Raw genomic sequence first — 26048 nt, 5'->3', positions numbered from 1 at the left:
TTCAACTTCTGTCGGATTAAAGGACACGACTCAGTGGAATACAGGTTAGGGTACATCTGTCAAAACCAGGGCACTGTACGGGGGGTGGGGCCTCGTCATCGACTTTGAGCTACTCTCACCTGGCAAAGCTTTTTAATGTTTTTCGGTGTCCTGGTGAGCTTTGAGGTCCCTGACACCCCCACTGAACACCGAAACATATGTACCTGCTTTGTACACTCTGCACATGGCCTCCCACTTGTCTCGACCGGAATGTAAAGCGGGAAATTTCTTGTGTAAGTCATCTTTAAATGCACATTTGCGCTTCGGCATGTTGCAGGCTGACTGACTGTGTCTGCTCGCTCCTTCTGAGTGTAGAGAGCTCCGAGAGCCACTCAGTTTAATGGCCCAGTGAAAAGTATTGAAAACCCGCACTTTTGCATCACTTTATTAAAAAAAACGGACAGCCAGGACAGGACGTGGAAAGCTGACATGTCCAGGGAAAAATGGACGTTTGGTCACCCTACGCTACGCACAGCAACCTACATTCAGTTTGTCGATTAAAAACGGACGTAATCAACGAAATTCTTAATGATCAGTTATCGATTAATCGACTAATCATGCCCATCCCTAGCTCAGATGCTGGTTACATAAACCCATAGACTGTATATATAAATGGACATAAGTAGCTACAACCCGCTATCTGCCATGTTCCAAATAGGAAGTATTCGTGGTGGCGCTTCAGGCTTCATCAACTCCGTTTCCAATATACTTTTACGTTGAAAACTTGTCACCCCTCTCTCTGTAAATGCTGCAATGAGCCTCATCATTTGGGTCTTAAAATGTTTGTATTAACCCGCTCTACATCCTATGATCCAGGTGTTGTTGTTTTTTTAGCTATTTTGTATGTAAATTCCTTCTTCTACAATGGACCTGGCTCCAGATTCACTCCTTTAACTGCTAAAACATAAAAATACAAAACCGAAGTTGTTCAAAAGCATGCGCCTGTGCCAAAGAAACGCCAAAATAACGCACGATAAGGCAAGTCCATGGCTCCAAAGTCCTCAAGATGTCCCAAGTTGTCAGTCAAATGCCCAAGTTAGGAATAGATTTTTAGAGATGTTGTAGAAATTTGAATTTTAGCTATTTTGTACGTAAATTTCTTTTTCTACAATGGACCTGGCTTCAAATTCGCTCCTATAACCTCCAAAACATGAAAATACAAATGCGAAGTTGTCCAAAAGCATGTGCTTGAGCTAAAGAAATGCCAAAATAACGCACGATAAGGCAAGTCCATGGCTCCAAAGTCCTCAGGATGTCCCAAGTTGTCAGTCAAATGCCCAAGTTAGGAATAGATTTTTGGAGATGTGGTAGAAATTTGATGCTTAGTAATTGTTTGGTGTCAACATACTGTTTGAAAATCTATCCGAAACCTCCCCGTCTATCTTGTGCTTTAGTTGTAGCCGGTCTCACTCGGGGCATCAAGTGAGCCAGAATTTGACATGTGCTGTAGAAGTCCTGGAGTCCGCAGAGATAAAAAATGCCTCATATTTCAAACCTGTCGATCAATGATAGTGCGCGTTGGTGGGGCCGGATCCCATTGTTCTTGAATTTCCCTCAGACACACGGGCTTTTTAAGGCTGTGATGAGCGCTCCGACTCCCCCCTCTGCTGTCAGACCACTCATGCCTATTTCATGTGCAAACGTGCAGTGGGATTTCACATTACCATAGTGACAAAAAGTCCATCCAAAAGTGAAACCAATCATTGTGGGGTGCCCGTGACTGTGCAAAAACAACTGGGACTGTAGCTGAGGTCTGGACTAAACCAAGGACAAAACAAGGACTTGGCAGTACTAAACCGAGGCAAAGCAAAGATTTTATTTATTACCCTCTCTTGTGTCTTTAATTCTCTTTTAAAGTTGCATTGTGTAGCTTTTCGGTTGGGGCCTGCCACCTCCTTTTTCCTATTGATCTATCATTGCTCTGCTTGGAATGTTTCACAGTATGACATTAAACAGCTCCACCTTGCATTTATTCAATTATAGGTGGTTTTATAGCTCAGAAATCCCCCCAAAAAACATATTCTGACTGTGAGCAGGGCTGCCTCTCCACAGATCTGACCTGTAACTTTGGTCTGGTTTGGTCTCCATGAAGATAGAAAGTTTTAATACCATACTCCAGACAAAACAATAACATCGCATTGAAGAAAAACATTTGACGGACCCTCCACCAGAAATGTTACACAATGCACTAGGGACGTAACAGTAATCAAAATATTGTGATATCGTATCGTCAAAAGTCTCACAATAATATCGTGGGCTGTCACAATATATCGAATCACAAGTTCCTTTGTTTAAATGCATGGTTTTATAGTAGTAACAGCTTATAAACATCGGAAACTACATATCCCATGATTCATTTCAGTGCAGACTACAAGAAGAAATATGTTTTTTACTTGAATTCTTAGGATTATGACGTAAATAATTCACACCAAAATCTTGTCAAGGTATTTTAAAAGCAAAAAAGTGTCCTATCTACAATTATATTAGCCTCTCCAAAATATCGCAATAAATATCGTGCTGTGATATGCATATCGTGATAATATCGTATTGATAGATTTGGATATCATTACATCCCTACAATGCACCTTTAAACATGTGTTTGGTCACCTTTAGATAAATATTGCACATTTTCTAACTTAAAAAAATATAGAATAGAATATAGAAATGAGAAAATGTGCTTTATAAACTACAACTACATTTCCAATTAGGCATTTAGGCATTAAAACTCCCTCTGCTCATAGAAACAGGAATGAACTTAAGCAACCTGAACACTATGATAACACAATTTGACCAAAGAACAAAAGCCTGGTGAAGGTTTATGGTCTTAAAAACTGTCTGGATTTTACCTTTGACGCAACAATCTAGGTAAAATGCAAACTGAGCATTGTTGAGTGCACAAAGACGATGATTAATTAAATCACAGTGAAACGATAATGAAGCAAAATACATCTCCTGGTGTGTATTTGATGGACACATATTAACATGATCAAGAGCAAACTACTTTTGAACCGAAAAAGAATTGAATCAGTATTAAACTAGGCCCTAACAAGGACTAAAGTAGACCTTAATGAAACCATGTCTGAACCTCGACTAATCCACAATTAAAACTTAAAAACTATTCTGTAACTTGACTTCTTTAACAACCATAGTTTTAATGCAACAGTCACGTATTTGGAGGTTGGTGGTCCAAATCCCAGCACCCACAGATGAATGCTTTAATTGCGCCCTTGGGCAAGACACTTAACCGGACTCACCCCCAGTGTCTTATATGTACACTGGTGTATGATTGTGCGTGTGAATGGGGGAGAGTTTCCTTGATGTAAAGCGCTTTGAGTGTCTTGAAGGTAGAAAAGCGCCATAACATTTTAAACTAGATCTAAATTAAGACTAACCAGGACTTGACCAGGATTTAACCAGGACTTACCCAGGATTTAACCAGGCTAAACCAGGACTAAACTGATTCTCACATTGCCAGAGCACAGTGCTGGGACCGGTCTGTTTCTGTGAGCTTGGCCTCTGACTTGTTCATTGATCATGCGTTGCCGGTTTCTTCCAGTGGGGAACACATTGACCCTTGGCTCCTCTGTGCTCTAATGGCTGAGGGACTGTGTCAGTGTCAGCCCCGTGTCTGATGAAGTCAGGGCTGGGCACGAGGGATGGGACATAACCCTGACATAAACCTGGGTAATACATGCTGGCCGCCATTAATCATTAAGCTAAAACATTTTTAGATTATTTTTGTAAAGATGCAAGATTAATTGGAGACAAAATGGGAAAAAGAAGAACAAACCGCAGTCATCCAATAACATCCAGTGATGGGTTTCCAAAATGTACAGTGAGACAATCCATGATTTACAATGACATAAAATTTAAGAAATTATGAAGTAAGTAAGTAAAAGTATTTGTTAATGTATTTTAGGATTAGAGCAGTCATTCAAACTGTAGTTTTTTCAGGAAAGCAGGGCTCCCGAGCTGCTCTTATAACGTGATGAATATTCTCTCAGTGCTCCTGGGTGCTTTGGTTTCCTGTAGATAGACAGATGGGCCGATATTTGCACTTTATTTAGTGTATCGGCTTTCAATCTTCAGCATAGGACAATGGTGGCAACACCTAATTAAACTATAAACATAATGCTGTATTTAAACACTTTAGAGAATATGGCAAAATGTGACTACATTGCTCATTTTTGAAGTGAAACATCGCTGTGGATGTCAACACATCTTTGTCATAGGTATTAAATCTAATATCCCAAATATCAGCCAGATATATTATTTTTACTTGTATTATTCTGTAGAGTCTGGAGCTGGAGCTGAGTTTGTCAAATTCTTTATTGTATATTTTGAGGAAAATAATATTGGCCCTACACATCAGCTCAAAACTATCTGTAGGTTATCGGTCATCGGGTGGTCTAGATATAAACTATTGTTTATGAAAAAAAATGTGTCGATTTCTAATTTCCTGACACCTTGAGGGTCGTATTCGCCCACTGACACAATAACCTTATGAAGTAATTTGGACACATCGATCTGACATGAGTCAGGTTAAGAAAACCACTGTATAAAATGTGACAAGTTACAGTCGAACAACATTAATATCTGAAATGGTTTAAATGAATTAACTTGAAAAATAAAACTATTAAACTATAATGCAGAGGTCCCCAACCCCCAGGCCATGGACCTGTACCGGGCCACGAAAGTGTGAATCCCCCGCCTCCCATGTGCCGTGTGGACCGTGTCTTCTCATGTACCACGCCTCCTTCATGTCTTCAAACCAGAACTAAAACCAGACCAGGACTAAAACCAGGACTAAAACCAGAACTAAACCAGGACTAAACCAGGACTAAAACCAGGACCAAAACCAGGACTAAAACCAGGACTAAAACCAGGACCAAAACCAGGACTAAAACCAGAACTAAACCAGGACTAAAACAAGAACTAAAACCAGGACTAAAACCAGACCAGGACTAAAACCAGGACTAAAACCAGGACTAAAACAAGAACTAAAACCAGGACCAAAACCAGACCAGGACTAAAACCAGAACTAAACCAGGACTAAAACAAGAACTAAAACCAGGACCAAAACCAGAACTAAAACCAGACCAGGACTAAAACCAGAACTAAACCAGGACCAAAACAAGAACTAAACCAGGACTAAAACCAGAACTAAACCAGGACTAAAACAAGAACTAAAACCAGGACCAAAACCAGAACTAAACCAGGACCAAAACAAGAACTAAAACCAGGACCAAAACCAGAACTAAAACAAGAACTAAACCAGGACTAAAACAAGAACTAAAACCAGGACCAAAACCAGAACTAAACCAGGACTAAAACAAGGACTAAAACAAGGACCAAAACCAGGACCAAAACCAGGACCAAAACCAGAACTAAAGCCAGGACTAAAGCCAGGACCAAAACCAGGACTAAAGCCAGGACCAAAACCAGAACTAAACCAGGACTAAAACAAGAACTAAAACCAGGACCAAAACCAGAACTAAACCAGGACTAAAACAAGGACTAAAACAAGGACCAAAACCAGGACCAAAACCAGGACCAAAACCAGAACTAAAGCCAGGACTAAAGCCAGGACCAAAACCAGGACTAAAGCCAGGACCAAAACCAGGACTTAAACCAGGACTTAAACCAGGACTAAAACCAGGACTAAAGCCAGGACCAAAGCCAGGACCAAAGCCAGGACCAAAGCCAGGACCAAAGCCAGGACTTAAACCAGGATTAAAACCAGGACTAAAACCAGGACCAAAACCAGGACTAAAACCAGGACCAAAACCAGGACCAAAGCCAGGACCAAAGCCAGGACTAAAGCCAGGACCTAAACCAGGACCTAAACCAGGACCAAAACCAGGACCAAAACCAGAACTAAAACCAGGAGTTAAACCAGGAGTTAAACCAGGACCAAAACCAGGACCAAAACCAGAACTAAAACCAGGACTAAAACCAGGACTAAAACCAGAACTAAACCAGGACTAAAACAGGACTAAAACCAGGACTAAACCAGGACTAAAACCAGGACTAAAACCAGGACTAAAACCAGGACTAAAACAGGACTAAAACAGGACTAAAACCAGGACTAAAAACAGGACTAAAACCGGGACTAAAACCGGGACTAAAACAGGACTAAAAACCAGGACTTAAACCTTAAACTTCTCGCGTAGGCCAGTCCCCACCCTCCCCCCAGTCCGCGAAATATTATCGGACATAAAACCAGTCCGTGGCACAAAAAAGGTTGGGGACCACTGCTATAATGCGTTATCTTGTTTTGCTTGGAAATTCTAATCCCTACCATTTCTTACAAATTGCCTGATTGATATGATAACTAAAAAGGTTAAACTTGGAAAAATAATAACATGATTTCATTGTAGTCAAAAGTGTTTGGTTGACTTTGATGTGCCGGCTTCCCACAGTTCACCGGGCCAATTATCACCTGCGGTTTCACTTCAGATATGTTGTTTGTTTTGCACTGATAACATCGGCAAATCTTGGCAATTATTTGGGTAATTATCTCCAAACTCATAAATTCTGGTCACAATGAAGATAAGACCTAAATTACACTTTCTTCTTTAACAAATGTTTTGGTAAGGACTATTTTATCTGCCATCACTGTGCCCCAGATATTAGCCGACACAAACAATGAATATATTAGTGGGCATATTAGACCGGGTATCCATCATTTTTTATCCCTCTGCAGTGTGGTTTATTTTGCTGCATGAGACGGAGGAGGAAGTTGATTTTCATAATGATTAATGCTGGCGTATGGGAACAACTAGGGAGGATGGATTGCCTTAAAGATGAGTGGGTCATGAGTTTTTGAAATCACAATGGAAGTTTGACCCAAACTCGTAAAATGTAGCAACAGTTTGGTAAAAAAAATAAAAATAAATAGTCCGACTTACTAAGGCTGGAGTGTGAAATACAGCAGTAGAGAGTCTAGTGTCCACTGTCCACATGAAATGAGTTGTTTGAAGGATTTGTTTTGCAGTAGGTTCGATGTTTAGGTGGAAGAGTCCAGAACAGGTCCATTTTTGGAGACACGCGCAGTACAGCATCAGGATTAAACCAGGACTAAACCCAGGACTGCACAAGGACTAAAGCAGGACTGAACCAGGACTGATCAGTGGACTATTAGCGGATTATGAATACATATGTGTCATTAGCGGATTATAAATATTTACACATCGCAAACCGCAGAGCCGATCACCAGGACTGGACCGGGACTAAATCAGGACTGCACAAGGACTAAAGCAAGACTGAACCAGGACTCAACCAGGACTCAACCAGGACTCAACCAGGACTAACCAGGGACTAAACCAGGACTGGACCAGGACTGGACCAGGACTTGAACCAGGACTGAACCAGGACTGAACCAGGACTGAACCAGGACTAAAGCAAGGACTAAAGCAGGACTGGACTAGGACTGAACCAAGAGTAAAGCAAGGACTATAGCAAGGACTAAAGCAAGACTCAACCAGGACTCAACCAGGACTGCACAAGGACAGGGCAAGGACTAAAGCAGGACTCAACCAGGACTCAACCAGGACTCATCCAGGACTGATCCAGTGTCATTAGCATAAATATATACATGCTGCAACCGCCGAGCCGATTGCCAGGACTGAACCAGGACTGAACCAGGACTGAACCAGGACTGAACCAGGGGCGCAGCGGGTGAGCCTATCACCTCCGCTGATGGTTTCATGTAGTAAATACCTCGACCCTCAGCCGAAAAGTTACACAGTGCACCTTTAATTTCTAAACATGAGAAGCCAAAGTATAAAGGTCCTCAAAGACCAATAACAATGCAAACAACGCGTCATATGTGTTCTTTAAGTTGTACAGTTTGAAAAATCAAAGTACAACAACAGTTTACCAAAGCTGTACAAACACCTTGAGGGTATATTGTATTCCAGATTGTATTATATTGTTCTGTGTTTGCCGTTACATATTTATACTGTAAAATCCTTAAGTTCACCACCAACCAGATTTTCCAGGTCTCAGAAATGGTAATGGGAGTATAATAAGAAATGCATGTTGCTCAAGGTTTCATAGTTGCATCTGTTGTTTTGTGCACTCCGAGCACTTTGTACGCACCTTCATGTCTCATTTGAATTTGCTGCACGTGTTTGCAATTCCCTTATTTCTGAAATGTAAAAGTTTAGTTTCTTTGGTTCCCTGCCTACACGCGCCATATGCAACGGCAGGCAACAGTCTGTCAATCCAGGAAAAGTCTAAAGTCAGCTGTAAGTAGTGATATCATGTTTAATATATCTGAAATCCTCCTAAATTTCAAGTATTGAAAATGGAAATGGAAAAATTATAGAAATATTAAACGCACTATGATGTTTTTTATTTTTACATTACACAATGCACCTTTAAAGTATGTCAAATTCTAACTTTTTTGTCCATGGAGATGTTTTTGCTTTGTCTGGAATGTTTCACAGTATGGCGTTAAACCTTTCTGTCTTCATGGAGACCAAACCAGACCAAGTTACAGGTCAGATCTGTGGAGAGGCGACCCCGCTCAAAGTCACAGTCAGAATGCTTGTTTTATTTGAGGTATTTTTGAGCGATAAAACCACCTGTAATTGAATAAATGTAAGGTAGAGCTGTTTAAAGTCATACTGTGGAACATTCGAGGCATAGCAGTGACATAACCATAGAAACAAGCAGGTGACGGGCAATTTCAAGTGTTTCCCGCAGGTTCATACCGAGATTATGGTGGTGCAATCCCAACTTTCAAAAATATTATACAATTGTGGTGCCCAGTGGGAGCTGATATTGCCATAAAGGACGACCGGCAGACTTGTTTCTTTTCGGGTTGAGGGTCCATCACCTGCTTGTTTCCATGTATATGTCATTGCTCTGCCTGAAATGTTCCACAGTATGACATTAAACAGCTCTTCCTTACATTTATTCAATTACAAGTGGTTTTATCACTCAAAAATACCTTGAAAACATACATTCTGGCTGTGAGCGTGTGTTTTTTGTCCACAAATCTGACCTGTAACTTGGTCTGGTTTGGTCTCCATGAAGGTAGAAAGGTTTAATACCATACTGTGAAATATTCCAGACAAAGCGAGAACATCTTCATGAAGAAAAGCATTTGACGGACCCTCCATCAGAAAAGTTACACAATCCACTTTTAAGTAATTTTAGATGAATATTGCGCAAATGATAACATAATGCTCCATGGCTGCCATAGATTAGAATGAAGGGCTGGGTATCATTAGGCCACGATACAATACATATTTCGATACAGTGTACTTTCAGGTTCGATTCAAATCAATTCGATATGGTTCAATAAAAATAAAGGTTAAATCATGGCTGTGATACTAAAAGTCTTTGTTAAACCACTTCTTGTGCCAAGTTCATATGAAACATGTCCATTTTAATTAGCCTGATTCATCAGCTGGTTTTACTTCGTTTCAATTTGTACAAACCGTCTGACCTCGCAGCCTTAGATTTCGTTCGCTCGACAGTAGGCGGGTACTTTTTATCATTTAACCAAACGCTCCTATTTGGTCGTGATGTATGTAATGCGCCGCTAACGGGGCTAACTGGTATATTAAGCTTTTCCCAAATCCCGTAGGAAGAAGGGCAATAACATCTTTCCCCTTGATGAAATTCACCAAACATTCTCTTTATTCCGGCTTTAAATCCTCAATCTCGGGAATCATTGACAACACTGAAGATATCACTCTTCGCTGATTGGCTGGTGCCCAAACTTGCACTTCCGGGGTTTTTGTGAACTATCTATTGTATTCTGATTCCTGACCTAGTCATTGGAGAAAAATAAAATTGAGCGGAGGCACTAGGTGGCACCAGCCTGGCTACATTTTAATCCTCAAAACAGTGAAAATGTCAAATGTGTCACATAAAATAGTTTCCTTCCTCTAAACAAGCAACAAACTGTAGCTCTGTAACAAAATAATTTAGTGAAATATACCAAAAACTACTCTTGGCGATTCATCAATACAGCAGCCCATGATATCGATACTGTATCATCACATTAAACAATACGATATATCGAATATTTAGATACTTTTGCACACTCCTATTGTTTAATGAGAAACCCTATACATTGTCTATTTGTAATGATAAACCTGTCATAGTTTTATCACCTCACATTTGACTGTCAAAAGTGGAATCTAGTTTTTCTCCTCCTTAGACTTAGATCATGTTTCAGATCCTCAGAAAAGGTCACTCGTTTTTATTACACTGTTCTGACTCTGACCTGACTTTTTCATTTTTTAAGCTTGCTATAATCCCACTTTCAAATTTCTAAACTTGAAGGGCACTCCAAGAGCACACGACGCCCGCTGCCAAGGCTTCACAACCACCAAAAAATTAATTCAAAGGAAAAAAAATAAAAAAGTGGTACCAAAATGTAATGGATTTGCTCTTGGCCTGTGCCCTATTCATTTTTCGTTTTTATTTTTTTGCAATCCCATAGACCGACAAACAAAACACAAAAGCTCTGGCGGAGTTTCTTTTGTATATATGTATACAACTGCGAAAAGTACTAAACCCGTCCTTGACACGATTTACACTAGTTGACCTAAAACCATTGCACAAACATATTTTTTATTGTCCAACCCTGTGATTACCTGTGGCGCCTCCATTCACGGTTAAAGGCTTTAGCGATGCCTCTCCAAATTCATGTATTTTTCAAAAAGCTTTTTATCCGCGGGACCTGCCAAAATTCTCATCCAGGAAGTGTGCAGTGGCGGGAGCAGGCTATTTCCTGGGAGCTTAAGCAGACTGCTAATAGTGGCGCCGCTAAAGCCCTCACAATAACATGCTTGGGTCTGTACCGCTCAAAGCTCAGGTGAGGACGTGGGCTGGTTTCCCCTTATACTCGGGCTGCCATCTGTCCCAACAAATAGATTTCAAAAAGCAGATTTTACAGTGCGGCGAGTAGGAACACAACAGGCCCATGGAAGACTATTCAGCGTATTTCGCGAATAAAGATCGGATTTTAAGATAATTGTAACCTGCTATGTATTTTTTTTTAGTGTGGTTTTAAACTGCAACTTTCAGAATTTTAACCATGGGGATTGTTACTGTTAGAGTTGTGAAAAGTATCAAAAATCGGATAATAATCAAAATACTTTAACGTTTTAGTTTATTTAATTACTTATTTAGTGTCATGCACCATTTAGTTGGTCCCTGAAACAATGAAACATGAAATGATAAGCAGAGAGATCACGCATCGAACATAAAGTGTCCTTTTACGAATTTGCCAGATTTTCAACACAAACTGAGCCATCTTTAAAAAAAAAAAAAAAATCGTAATATTGAGCCTGGATCCAAATTTGCACATACAACTGCTAGCCTTGTGAGCTTCATTTGACTGGAGCTGACTGATGTTACGTTCACTTCTTTTGAGAAAGCCATACTTATTCCAGATTTTTACTGTTTACTGTTGACCAAAATGTATTCTAAACTTTTGATTCATGAAAGTGTCCACCTTTGGCAGATATAACAGCTGAACACACTCGTGGCTCGTTCTTTTTACCACAGAAATCAACTTTTATTCAGAAATTTCTTCCCACGTCTGTTGCAGAAGTTCCCATAAATGTGTGGCACTTGTAAGTTGTTTGGCTTTCGCTCTTCTGTCCAGTTCATCCCAAACCAGCTCAGTGGGGTTTAAATCAGGAGACTGAGCTGGACACTTCATGTTTTCAAGCTTTACCATCTTGTTCTTTTTTTCCTGAGGTAGTTTTGGCAGAGCTTGGACTTGTGTTTTGTATCTTTTATCATTTTTTTAAACCTCTGGCTGTTCAGTTCTTACCTTTGTACCATTTCAAGCTCTTCATTGGACTTGCACGACCTGAATTGCAATAAATAACTGGAAAAATTAGGGTGTTCTCAAACTTTTGACCGGTAGTGTACATTGTATGAAATAAATATTTGCTACAGGTATTATTCAAAAAAAAAAAAAAAAAAAGAGCCAGCTTGAAAACATTACAATTAAACCTGTCCTCCAGTCTCTCCTCATCAGACTTTGCAAACACTAAAATACATGAGACAACAACTGACAGCGCAGGTCATGATACAAAGGACAGTAGAACAGAAAATGCATTTCATTTTCAATGTCCTTTAAATCACCCAGAGCATATGTGCGCTCCCGTCTGCAGAGCCACGGCGCTAGAGAGTCCCACACTTTTTTAATCAAATCAAAATACTAAACTAGTATTGTAACTAGGTATTCATTTGAGCAGGGATCAATACTAAAAAGTAAATGAACGTTTTCGGAATAGCTTTAGAATGATCTCGAGCTGTATCAGAACAATGCAACCTACCTGGAGGAATTACACAAATTTAAGACCATATAGGAATATAAAAGAAAGTACTATGATTTAATGTTGAAAATGGCATTGTGTTGTCTAAAGAAACAGTGTTTTTAACTATTTTGGTATGTTTATTAAATCTATTCTGTAGTATCATGATGACACGACTAAATTAAACTGGGGGCCTGTTTACACCAGAACGTTTACGTGTTAAAGAATCACTGGTCGGACCCAAATATGCAGTAACAAAAGTATTTATTAACAAAAATAGTCGTGGACAGGGGGATAGATTCCAGGGGAGGTAGGACGGGTCCAGGTTGGCTGAAGTGCGAATGGTGAAGAGGCTGACCAGAGGCTTGCGGAACAGGTGGTAACGGGATGAGGCTGGCTCCAAAACGGTTGAACTGGGGAACGGACAAAAGTAAACAGATAAGAGTCAAAAACCTTCCAAATGCTCAAAAACACAAAAAGCCTGAGTAGTTCACCGCTTGGTTGACGGAACGATCTGGCACTGGAGAGCAGGTCAGCAGGTCTTTTATTGCAGGAGATGATTACTGACGAGGATCAGGAGTGGAGCTCAGCAGGTGAGATGAATTGGGGACCCGCCCAGGAAAAGCCAAATAAGGTGAGAGAAGCAGGGAAAGGAGGGGTAGGAGAGGCAGAAAGAAACCCTCACATTACGGGTAAAAAAAAAGATAAAATATTTTATCAGAAGTGCCTTTTGTTTAGACGGCGACGGCATTTTGTGGCTTAAAAACGCCAAAATCTGAAACCACCCTCCAGAGTGGAAAAGTTGAATACTCTCCGCCGTAGCGTTTCTGTCTACACTGCCCAAGACGCAAAACTCTGGTCAGATTTGCTCACCTCGTGTACACGTTTACGTCACATAAATCACCCTAATCGAATTCCACACACTTTTGTTTCACCGTATGCGCACAGATTTCCTCCTGAAAACACTAGTAGTCTTAACACAGAATAAAAAGTGAAGACACAACGCCACTTTTGCGTCTTCTGTTCAGACCGTCATCATATAAACGTAGCCTGAGTTTATTCCTCTTGTTTTGAATGAGTTTCCTGATGGTACTTCAACGCAGCCACAGTAGATAAAACTTCGAGTACTCCTGACCAGAAACCTATAGGACTGTTAAGTGGTCATGTCCTTCTCTTTCTTTGCTTATTTCCTGATTTTAGCCTCATTCACTAACAGCATTTAGTCCACAGAACAGTAAGTGAAGTTTGGTCTTGAGATAATTTTAGCCGTACATCATCAAATGGTTTTTCCTCATTATAATCTAGGCCTTAATTAAAAGTGCTAAAATAAAACAGGTGGTAATTCCAGACCTGTTAATGAGCACTCATACTGGGTTATGATTTGACAGATCTAAGAATGAATGTTCTATGTTTGACATTGAGAGGAGGATTCCTTTTTAGGACTCACTTAACCACTTCCTGTCATTTTAGCTTTTTATTTTTAAAGTTTCCTTCACAAACAGTGACATGACTGATGTGAAACTCCACTAAACCATAGCCTCTATATATAAACGGACATAGGTAAAGAGACTGTCCGTCACTTCTTCTTCTTCTAACTCTGACTTCCGTTGAGTTACACTGGAATATTGTTGTACTGCTGTAGTGAGCTTTGTCATTTTTGGTCTTAAAGGGACAGTCCAGATTTTTTTGGACATAGGACCTCATTTCCTAGTGAGCCAGAGTATTGGAAACGTGTGGAGAGACTTTTTAAAATATTCCATCCAGTCCTTGTATTTGCAGAGGTCGCTGGTGCTAGGCTAGTGCATGTCTATGGCCACAGTTAGCCTGCCACTAAAAACAGTCTTACCCACTCCACAAAACATTCCAAAACAAATCTATTATTACGCCAGACTGTCGATGTAAATGTTGATAGAGTAATGTTTGAAATAAAATTAACCTTGCGTCGCATGAATCGTCACATGTTGAGGGACTATTTTCTCAGCAGTAGCGGAATTTTACTTTGCCGGTAAGATAAGTGCTAGGTGATATCAGTCCGCCGCTGCCGAGCTTTCTATCAGGAAGTGATAACCCTAACCCTAACCCTAATTCGATGCTGCTGCTCAGACATAAATCCTTCAAATGCAAGGTTAATTTTATTTCAAACATTATTCTATCAACACAGACATTCACATCGACAGTCTGGTGTAATAATAGTTTTGCTTTGGGTGTTTTGTGGAGTGGGTAAGACCTGCGTAGTGAGTGGGTAAGCACCAGTGACCTCTGCAAATACAAGGACTGAATGGAATATTTAAAAAAGTGTCTCCACATGTCTTCAACACTCTGGCTCACTAGGAATTGAGGTCCTTCGTCCAAACGTCTGGACTGTCTCATTAAAATGTCCGTATTAACCTGCTGTACATGATCCTGGTGTTTGTATTCCACTATTTTGTTCATTAAAAAAAATACATTCCTAATTTTGAGCCTGGACCCAAATTCGCATATATAACTGGAAGACTTGTGAGCTTCATTTGACTGATGTCACACTCGCTTAGTCCACTTCTTTATACACTACCGGTCAAAAGTTTTTAGAACACCACACTTTTTCCAGTTTTTTACTGTTTACTGTTGACCAAAAACGTATTCTAAACTTTTGATTCATGAAAGTGTCCACCTTTGGCAGATATAACAACTGAACCCACTCATGGCTCGTTCTTTTTACAATACAAGTCTGTTGCAGAAGTTTCCATAAATGTGTGGCACTTGTAAGTTGTTTGGCTTTCACTCCATGTTTTCAAGTTTACCATCTTGTTCTTTTTTCCTGAGGTAGTTTTGGCAGAGCTTGAACTTGTGTTTGGTTATCTTTTATCTTTTTTTTTTTACCTCTGGCTCTTCAGGTCTTACCTTTGTACCATTTGAAGTTCTTCATTGGACTTGCATGACTTGAACTGCAATAAATAACTGGAAAAATGAGGGTGTTCTCAAACTTTTGATTGAGCCTGGATCCAAATTTGCATATACAACTTTTTGCCTTGTGAGATTCATTTGACTGGAGCCGACTGATGTCACACTCACTTAGTCCACTTCTTTACACAGTCCAAGTTATAAACATTTGCCACAGGTACTATTAAAATATTCAATTCAGTTCAAGTTTATATATATAGCACATTTAAAACGACTTCAGTTGACCAAAGTGCTTCACATATAAGTCAACAAAAGCAGAAGAAACAGTTACATATACCTATATACAGATGTGAGCATGTGAAAACTACAAAAACACCAAAATAACCCGACGAGCTAGTAAAATAAAAAGGAAAAAAAAACATGAAAAACTGTAATACTCACTGTAATACCCAGTGTTGGGGAGTAACAGATTACATGTATCAGCGTTATGTAATCAGAGTACAAATTATGAGTAACTGTATTCAGTTACAGTTACTGTTTCAGTGAGAGGTAATTGGATTACAGTTACTTCCTTGAAATAATTGGATTACACAGCGGTATTTTCCTGTTTTCACATTTTGGGCTAAACCAGGACTAAAACCAGGATTAAACCAGGACTAAAACCAGGACTGAACCAGGTCTAAACCAGGTCTAAACCAGGTTTAAACCAGGACTGAACCAGGTCTAAACCAGGACTAAAACCAGGACTAAAACCAAAACTAAACCAAGACTAAACCAGACTAAACCAGGTCTAAACCAGGTCTAACCAGGTCTAAACCAGGAACTAAAGCAGACTAAAACCAGGTCTAAACCAGGTTTAAACCAGGACTAACCAGGTCTAAACCAGGACTAAAACCAGGACTAAAACCAAGACTAAACCAAGACTAAACCAGGTCTAAAACCAGGTCTTAACCAGGTCTAAAACCAGAACTAAAAGCAGAACTAAAACCAGGACTAAACCAGGACTAAACCAGGACTAAACCAGGACTAAAACCAGGACTAAACCAGACTAAACCAAACTAAACCAGGACTAAACCAGGACTAAACCAGGACTAAACCAGGACTAAAAACCAGGACTAAACCAGGACTAAAACCAAAACCAGACTAAAACTAGGTCTAAACCAGAACTAAACAGAACTAAAACCAGAACTAAAAAGGACTAAACCAGGACTAAACCAGGACTAAACCAGGACTAAACCAGGACTAAAACCCAGGACTAAAACCAGGACTAAAACCAGGACTAAAACCAAAACTAAACCAGGACTAAACCAGGACTAAACCAGGACTAAAACCAGGACTAAAACCAGGACTAAAACCAGGACTAAAACCAGGACTAAACCAGGACTAAACCAGGTCTAAACAATATGACTCTAACAATAGTGTGGACATAATTTAAGACAGCAGTGACCTCATATAAATATCATTTCTCTATCAATAGTATTTCTGATATGGTTAAGGAAAGACTGGACTTTTTATTGTCTTTCAGCAGACAAAACTTTTTATGTTAACATTTCCTCCTCTTTTCGTCTCTGCAGAAAACAAAAGCCTGTTCATGGAGACTTGGGCTCAACAGCCAATTTGAAGAGAACACACATGAATTTGCAGTAATCCAAAGTATTCAGATTACGTCACTCACTTTAAGTCATTTAATGGATTCTGTTACAAACTACATTTTGGGGTGTGTAATCTGTAATCCGTAGGGGAATACATTTTAAAAGTCACCTTCCCAACACTGGTGATACCACAGTTTCAGTTCTACAGACAGGTACTTGGGGGTGGCGCGCTGCTGCTTCTGACAGGTTCCTCGAGTGACTTGGTCAAATGCACAGTCCCATGGGGAAAATGGATTTTATAAAATGCAAATTACAAATACAAACACTATCTTAACTTTTGAGCATCTTCACTAATTAGCCTTGTATGTGACACATGGAACAAACAGGCCCATAGCCCCACTGTTCCCTTACAGCCCAAAACTTTTTAACACCCTCTCCTCCCTTTTTGGCGTCGCAGAAGTTACAGAAAAAACACACTCCTTTACTGTACGCTGCTTCATCCTTTACAGTTTGGTGTATATCCAAGATTCATTTGCATATTAAACTTAACACAAACCTACAGAATCCCGGGCATACAGACTGTGCTTTCCAGTGCCAACCGTGCCTCTTCCTTGCATATCTCCTGGCGTCGCGTGGGAGGTTTGTTATTCCTGTCACCACTTCTCCTGCCTCCTTTTCCCCCACTTTTTAACCGTCCTAATTCCAAGCCTTGTTCCGCGTCTATTGTTCACCACCTACTACATAATGCATTTCATTAGAGCGTCTCCGCCTGTCCACGGCATCTTTTTCATAAACAACTTAAGTTCCCCCCCGCCCCTGTCTCATGTCTGGGCTGCCATCATTTCAATTAGGAGCCTGGTTGTTTTGTGATGTTGTCTTGACACACGTTGGCATATTCATTATCTCATCTGGAGTAGTGACAGGAGAGCCTTTGCTGACTCCACATCCGGCTTTACGTCGACGTTCCATGCGATGTGTGCGTCTTAAAACTCAGATCTGACTGGTTTGTGGCTTTCAGAGTGTGGAAAACAGGCCCGCGTAAAAGAATGTAAGAATAATTCAATGGGAGGTTGTTTATGAACATGAAATACGGGAAATTTTGTGTGTTGTGGTTTTTCTTTTCTCGTGGGGTTTAGTGATTATGAAACCAACCGGAAAAGGTGCTGTACTTGATTGTTATTGCATTAAAAACGTGAAGAAACTATTTAATTTTAAAGGGCCCATATCAGTCCTGCCCTGGGTCGAGTATTTGCAAATAGTTGCTGAAATGTGCAGGTTTTAGCGTTCTGGAATTTTACAGGCGGGTAGTGATTTTACACACGGGCGGGTCAGGTGAGTCAAATGAATGACGAATGGGAGAAAAATACCTGACGCGCATCCAGGATGTCCTGGAAACAAGCGCCATTTCCCGGTCTTTTCCTGACATAATGGAAGCTCAGGCTGAGACTTTAGTGTATTTATTACATAAAACCATCAGCGTAGGTGTTACGACCCAGGTGGATCAAACATATTAATGAGGACACAGGAGGTGAAAAGGTTACAAAAGTAAAATATGTTTTTATTTTTAAGTTAATTTTAATTTACTTTAAAAACGCTAAAACCCCTCCCGTGCCCAAAAAACAAAGTAACAACTGAAAGGTGGACCTGGTGAGCCGACTAAACAGAACAAAATGATGCGGCACTGGGCCAACCCCGTACAGGGCTATAGAAGTCGGTACCAACATCGCTAAACTAAAGGAAAAAAGACGTCCCCAAATTAACCTTACCAAACAAAAGGCGAAAACAGGACAGCCGGTCCCGCCAGGTCAAACACAAAAGGCAAACTGCTAACAGGCACCGTGCAGCCTGCGCCGAGCAGCCAAGACAAGGGAGCGTGCATAGTGATGAGCGCGCGCCCAGGTGTGCGGAGGCGGTGCGTAGTGAGCACGCAAGAGCAAGAGAACGCGTCCCTGATAGGCGGCCTATTTATACGCGGACCAACCACACCCCAAAACAGACAATTAATCCATGCAATGGGATGCGCAAAGGGGCACCAGTACGTAACAGTAGGTGATCGGCTCAGCAAGAAGTTAAAGTATATAAGAAGACAAAATGAACATCTTTTGCTTAATAAGAAGAACATTTGGACAAAGAGGTGTCAAAGCACTTCGCCATTTGGAGAGGCTGGAAAAAGCGTGCGCATGCTATAATAACCACCTACACTTCAACCTCCGATGCAGAGACGAGAAAAGAAGTTAAAGTATATAAGAAGACAAAATGAACATCTTTTGCTTAGTAAGAAGTTATCAGCAGCTGCATTTCTGATTTAGTTCCGGGTTTACACCTGGTTAAGTTCTGGTTTAGTTCTGGTGTAGTTCTCGTGTAGTCCTGGTTTAGACCTGGTCCAGTCCTAATGTAGTCCTGGCGATTGGCTCGACGGTTGTGGTGTGTATATATTTATACTAATGACACTAGTTTAGACCTGGTTCAGTCCTGGTTTAGTCCTGGTCCAATCCTGGGTTAGACCTGGTCCAGTCCTGGCGATTGACTTTGATATAATCACGGGTTAACAGACGGGTTGGTGTTGTACTGTGCGGTTGCGGGCAGGTGCGGGTCTCCACAAATGGACCCATGCAGGACTCTGGCCCATATTAGGCTGTTTTATGATTAATGAACTCCAAGTATACCTGGAGTTGTTTTGTTTCATTCATGCTTAACACTCAAACCCTGCAGGCTCGGACTGGTAACCTGCACTACCTGGAAAATGCCTGGTGCAATTGGCGGTGGCCCCCAATAAGTCCAGAAAGGTCGCCTGGTGTACTAACAACAGAGGAACAATAACAAGATAATAATAAATGAATTAACCAAAACACAAGCAAATGAATTGGAATGAACGAAGAACGCAACAAAAAGAGCAAATCTAAAAGGCAATACAAAATAAAGGCATTATTGTTAGTACTTTGTTAAATAATGTATCTACTTGATGTAATTTCAGTACTGTATAGTCATCGGTTTCGACATGATGTAAAATTAGGATCGTTGCCATACCCAAAACTAAATATTTTACCTTTTTGAATTGTAAAAAGTCCTCATGTTGCCTACATCCGAAAGTTGAAATCCATGAATAGGAATTTCAGTTGCCTATCTTTGGCAGCGTACAAGAATTTCCACCCACTCCAACCCAACCAAATTAGAAAGCTGTGCAGAAAACCAGATCCTTTCCAATCAAACAGGTGCAAACAAAATGTATTAATTATACTTTTCAAATTTCAAACTATTTCGATACTAAGCAATAGACTCAATACTAATTAGGTACTGTATATGATGATTATAAAAAATACTTTCTTTAGACAATAAACTGTGATTTTCAACTTAAATCATAGTACTTTTTTACCATATTACCATGTGCTCTTAAAACTGTGTAATCCCTCAGTGGTCCAGGTAGGTTCCATAATGGTCTATGGGCGTATACTAGTCTATGTGCTCTTATACTTGTTCTGATACAACTCAAGATCATTTAAAAATACTCAGGAAAGCTTAATTCTGTCCTGTGAATGTGACATTTAGTGTTGATACCTACTTAAATGAGTATCTAGTTTCAATAATAGTTTTAGTATCAAATAGTATCTAATTTTTGACACTTTTGGAAACCCTAGATTAGATTGACCATACATATCACAAGCATGGTCTTTGTTCTGTAAATATTTGTTGCTCTGCCCCCTGTAGGCGACAGATGTTACTGTTCACTCCATATATCCGTGATTAAGTGAGGTTCAGGATAGGGATTTGCATGATTAGTCGATTAATCGATAATTGATCATTAAGAATTTCATCGATTACGTACATTTTTATCGACAAACCGAGTGTAGGTTGCTGTGCGTAGCGTGACCAAACAGGGGTCCGTACACGTAGCTCTCTGCACTCAGAAGGAGCGAGCAAACACAAACAGTCGGTCAGTCTGCAACGTACCGAAGTGCATATGCGTATTTAACGATGATTTGTACAAGAAATTCCACACTTTCTGTTCCGGTCGGGACAAGTGTGAGTCCATGTGCACAGTGTATAAAGCAGCACATATGTTTTGGTGTTCAGTGGAAAAAAGTTTTGCCAGGTGAGAGTCGCGCAATGTCGATGACGAGTCCCCACCTTCCACCCCCCGTACGGTGTCCTGGTTTTGACAAACGCAAACATGGTCACACTAACCTGTATTCCACTGAGTCGTGTCTTTTAATCCGACAGAAATTGACCGCATCAGCGACACAAGAGCTACAGTTTTTTATCTTCGCTGAGTTTATGCAAATTAGCGATGCGGTTTTAAGTTTCGTTTCTGTGAGAGTTGCGCAAATCTGAATTAAACACATTATAATAAACGGGCAGATGTGGCTCTAGAGTGGTTACGGTTTATTTGTCGTAAAGTTGAATTTATTTATGCAGATTAGGAGTGCAGATAGTAATAATAATGATGATCATTTTAATATAAAAACGTTAATGATTAATCGTTAATTCTCTCGACGATCGATTAAGAAAATTTCATCAAATGCCCATCCCTAGTTCAGGAGCTGGACCACGCCTCAACCTTCACTTCAGCCAGCTACAGCTTGTTTCAACCACGCCTTCAATTACCCAGAAGCCCTATTTTATGGCCTGTAAAGACAACAGCGTCCATGTCAGCGCTCTCCCACTCTGTGTCTTTCGCACGTCCTTCAATCCGAAGACAGCACCCTGAAGAAAGGGGGGGGGGGTCCGATTCAGCTGGGTGATCATTTTGGATTGGAGATTATACCCCCACCCTGAATCTCCCCCCCAGCCATCACATCTATCCACCGTCACATAAATATCATTGTCATATTCCACTGTTGGGGCATGGTCCTTGCTCGTGAATGAAATATTTAAAGGCTCATTGCACAAAATGTACTCTTGTGAGCTTTAAACCATGTTATAATGCTGTTAATTCATCAAAAACACACCTGGAGTTGTGTTTTGTTTCATTCACACAGGTTTGCGTAATCCCGTATTATTAGTCGTTCTACATCTCCAAATCTTTTTTTTTTTTTTTTTCCATTAAAGTTTATTGGAAACAAAGGAACAATATATATCATACATTGACACAGCATTTCAATTGTAGTCCCCTTTCTCCTTTTCTAAAAGTAAATAAAGTCATTGTACTTATATTATAGAAATGATCAAACTTGAACAAAAGGAAAAAAGCTTGGTAATATTAACATCTCCAAATCTTAAAATGCTTTGTTCCACCTTGTGATGTCAGGAAGCGTTAGTTTTCTAGGTAGCAGCTATTTTTGATTTTTTGTTGAGTAGAAACTGGCGACTCCCGGGCTGAAATTATCCAAAAGATTCTAGTGAAGGTGCATGGAGTTCAAAAGCACAGTGGAGCACTTCCTGTATAACCCCATGACTAGGGCTGGATATCATTAAGAAGTTGCTGATACGATACATGGGCCACTATACGATACGTTTTTCGATACAGTGCACTTTCAATTTATTACAATTCGATTCGATATATATTACAAATTGATTCAGTATGGTTCAGTGAAAAACAAAGGCTAAATCATGGCTGTGATACTAAAAGGCCACTTGTGGTTGTTTTTGTGTTGAGTTAATATGAAAAATTTGCCAGGCTGGCGCCACCTTACGTCTCCTCTCAATTTCATTTCTCTCCAGCGACTAGGTCAGGAATCGGAAAAGACACTAGATGGTTCACAAAAATCTTGGAAGTACGAGTTTGGGCACCAGCCAATCAGCAAAGAGCCATACATTCTGTGTTGGCAACGATTCACGAGATTGAAGATTTAAAGCCAGAACAAAGAGAATGTTTGGTGAATTTTCTCAAGGGGAAAGACGTTATTGTCCTTCTTCCTACGGGATTTGGGAAAAGCTTAATATACAAGTTAGCCCTGTTAGCGGCGCATTACCTACGTCACGACCAAATAGCAGCGATTGGTTAAATGAAAAAAACACTCGTCTACTGTGAACAAATTCTAACGCTGCAAGGTCAGACGGTTTCTACGAAATGAAACCGGCTGATGAATCAGGCTAAGTGTTTTTGGTATGAGAGAAAAATACAGCCTAAAAGTGCAGGAACATTTCTGAATGAAACTCCAGGTATTTCTGTGATATGGAAACAATATTACAATATACTGTAGATCAGAAAATGGTGTAATATGGGCCGCTTTAAGTGAGCCGCAGAAGTGGAGAAAACAAGAGCGGTTATTAAAGGCGGTTGCCCTGTTTGTTCCAGTTCTAATCTGACTCTGGTTCATTCTCACAGCACTCAGTGTGTGAATGTGCTGCTGAACTATGGTGTTGATGGAAAAAGTGAACTCTCAGCTGCTTTCAATTGCCCCCAGGTCCTGCTCGGATGAAGTGAGAATGCAAAGTGTGCCAATACATGCACCCCAGCACCGAGCTGCTCACAAAAAGCACTACGCAAACATGGAACTTAGAACAGAACCAGAAATGGCAATCTGAAAAGCCAAGATGAGAATATGAGAAGCTGTCAAAAGTATTGTTAATCAGACACTAATTCGTACTCATCAGATATTGTGGATGAAGTAGTTTTGTTAATTAAAGGTCTTATATTACACAAATTTGACTCTTGTGAGCGTTAAGCCATGTTAGAATGTTGTTACCTCCTAAAAAACATACCCAAATTTGTGTTTTGTTTCATTCACACATGTTTGATTAATCCTTTATTATTAGTCTGTCTACATCTCCAAAGCTGAAAATGCTCTGTTCCACCTTGCGATGTCATGAAGTGGTACTTTTCAAGTTAATAACTACCTCTTACCTTTTGTTTCAGGTCTGAGATTATCACATCACATAACTTTGTTGGTCTGTTTTTTTTTCCATGAAGATAAAGGTTTAATACCATACTGACATTCCAGACAAACCAATGAAATCTCCACGGACAAAAGCATCTGACGGACCCTCCACCTTACAATACGTTATTTATTCCAAAGAACTAAGACTTAAAAGTGCATAGAACTGTTATTTCTTCATGTAGTCTGCACTGAAATGGAGCAAAGTATCATGGTCTATGTAGTTTCCTTTGTCGTTTTTAGCTATTGCTGCACCATAACTCTTAAGTCTTTACCATCTAAAAAACATAGCAAAAATCAAAGGTTTTCTGTCTAAATCAGACTTGGAGAAACTTATCCATGCGTTTGTCTCCAGTAGGTTAGATACTGTAATGGTCTGCTCACTGGTCTCTCCAAACGAGCTGTGAGACGCTGCAGAACATCCAGAACGCTGCAGCTCGGGTCCTTACTCGAACTAGGAAGTACGAGCACATAAGTCCTGTGCTCAGGTCTCTGCACTGGCTTCCTGTGTCTCAGAGAATAGACTTTAAAGCAGCTCTGCTTGTGTACAAGTCTCTCCATGGCCGAGCACCAAAGTACATCTGTGACATGTTAGTGTCATATGAACCATCTCGCACTCTGAGGAGCTCAGGGACCGGCCTCCTGCTGGTGCCCAGAGTCAGGACTAAACAAGGGGAGTCAGCGTTTCAGGTTCATGCAGCTAAAACCTGGAACAGTCTGAACATGTGAGACAGACTCTTCTGTGACGCTGTTTAAATCCAGGCTCAAAACATTTCTGTTTAACTGTGCATATAACTGAAAGGTTTTCATTCCGCACTCTTCTCTCCAATTTATGTCTCTCTTTTTTAATTTTAATCTTCATGATTATTTATGTTTTGATTTGTTTTTATTATGATTTTAATGTATTTCTTATTCTGTAAAGCACTTTGAATTACTTTGTGTACGAATTGTGCTATACAAATAAACTTGCCTTGCCTTAAAGGGCCCATCTCATGCAAAATTAACTTTTCAGAGCTAACCCTAACCTTCTAAGAGTGATGTGTGGGCCTTGTATATGTCGCCGAAGTGTTTTTTAGATTGATTCAGCCTTTTTTTTTTTTTTTTTAAACAAATTGCAGCGTATTTTTGCCACTCTCCCATGTGACGATGAACTAAAGCCTGCTACAACGATGATGCGGCAGCTACACCGATGACGTGTTTGACGTAGCAGAAAGCGCTTTGCTTCGCTTCAAACATGTCTGCTACGTCAAACTGCTACTGGATGTTTCAAAAGCCAAATTATGCTTGTATACGTGCATAAGATACAATGTGAAAATAGTTATTTTTAGTTATAGTTATTTTGCATGAGATGGGCCCTTTAATTTAAGCAAAGAGACTTGTAATCCGATAAATTGATATTATTGTGAGAACTTTGACGATACAATATTACGATATTTCGATTATTGTTAAATTCCTACAATGCACCTTTAAGCTATTTATTTATTTATTTATTTATTTTAGCATGAAGGTGGAGAAAAATGGGCATAAACAGAAAACAACATAAATATTGTCTACTGTAAGGTCAACCTAGAATATATATTTTTTCTGAAACTTTGATACAAGGAAGTCTAAAAAAAAAAAAAAAAATAATAAAAATAATTCCCTCAACTCATTTAACACGCCTAATCTTGCTTTATGTTTTTCTCCAGGGAATGAGTTTGGTCACCCGGAGTGGCTAGACTTCCCCCGAGAAGGCAACAACGAGAGCTACCATTACGCCCGGAGACAGTTCAACCTGGTGGACACTGATCACCTGCGCTACTTCCAGCTCTACCGCTTTGACCGCGACATGAACTGGACCGAGGAGAAGTACGGCTGGCTCGCTGCCTCTCAGGTAAACCCCGGTACTGCAACTCATCACGGCGCTAGAGAGGTCGCCATGGCAATTTTCTCTATGTATTTTTTATGAGAAGACATGTCAAACCTAGGCATTTTACAAAGCGTGGGCGACATTTGATTCGATGGAATGTTCCACAGTATGACATTAAATAGGTCTACCTTACATTTATTCAGTTACAGGGGATTTTATAACTCCAAAATACACAGAAAAACAGGCATTCTGACAGTGAGCGGGGTCGCCTCTCCACAGATCTGACCTGTAACTTGGTCTGGTTTGGTCTCTATGAAGATAGAAAAGTTTAATACCATACTGTGAAACATTCCAGATAAAACAATCATATCTCAGACCCTCCACCAGAAAAGTTACACAATGCACCTTTAATGTTTACTATAGTGTAGTGTTGTCACAATTCTAACATTTCAAACTTGATTTTGATACTAAGGAATAGATTTGATACTCACTACTGATTTCAATTACCATGATCATACTAAAAAAACTCTCTTTATTTAGACAATAGACTGTGATTTTCAACAGAAAATCATATTTT

At 40.1% G+C, this 26048-nt stretch overlaps 1 protein-coding gene across 1 annotated transcript in view; it reads left to right on the top strand.

The window, feature by feature from the left end:
* Nucleotides 1-26048, top strand: part of gbe1b (glucan (1,4-alpha-), branching enzyme 1b) — a 331363-nt gene that overhangs the window by 229306 nt on the left and 76009 nt on the right. The window contains exon 13 of the mRNA XM_020941150.2: nucleotides 25311-25495. Within this exon, the coding sequence (XP_020796809.2) occupies nucleotides 25311-25495 (185 nt within the window). The remainder of the gene's footprint in view (nucleotides 1-25310; nucleotides 25496-26048) is intronic.

This window comes from Boleophthalmus pectinirostris, unplaced genomic scaffold (assembly GCF_026225935.1).
Source record: "Boleophthalmus pectinirostris isolate CB_2022bp ecotype Guang Dong unplaced genomic scaffold, ASM2622593v1 HiC_scaffold_9, whole genome shotgun sequence".
Lineage (NCBI taxonomy): Eukaryota > Metazoa > Chordata > Actinopteri > Gobiiformes > Gobiidae > Boleophthalmus > Boleophthalmus pectinirostris.
This window is presented reverse-complemented; position numbering and strand designations above follow the sequence as displayed.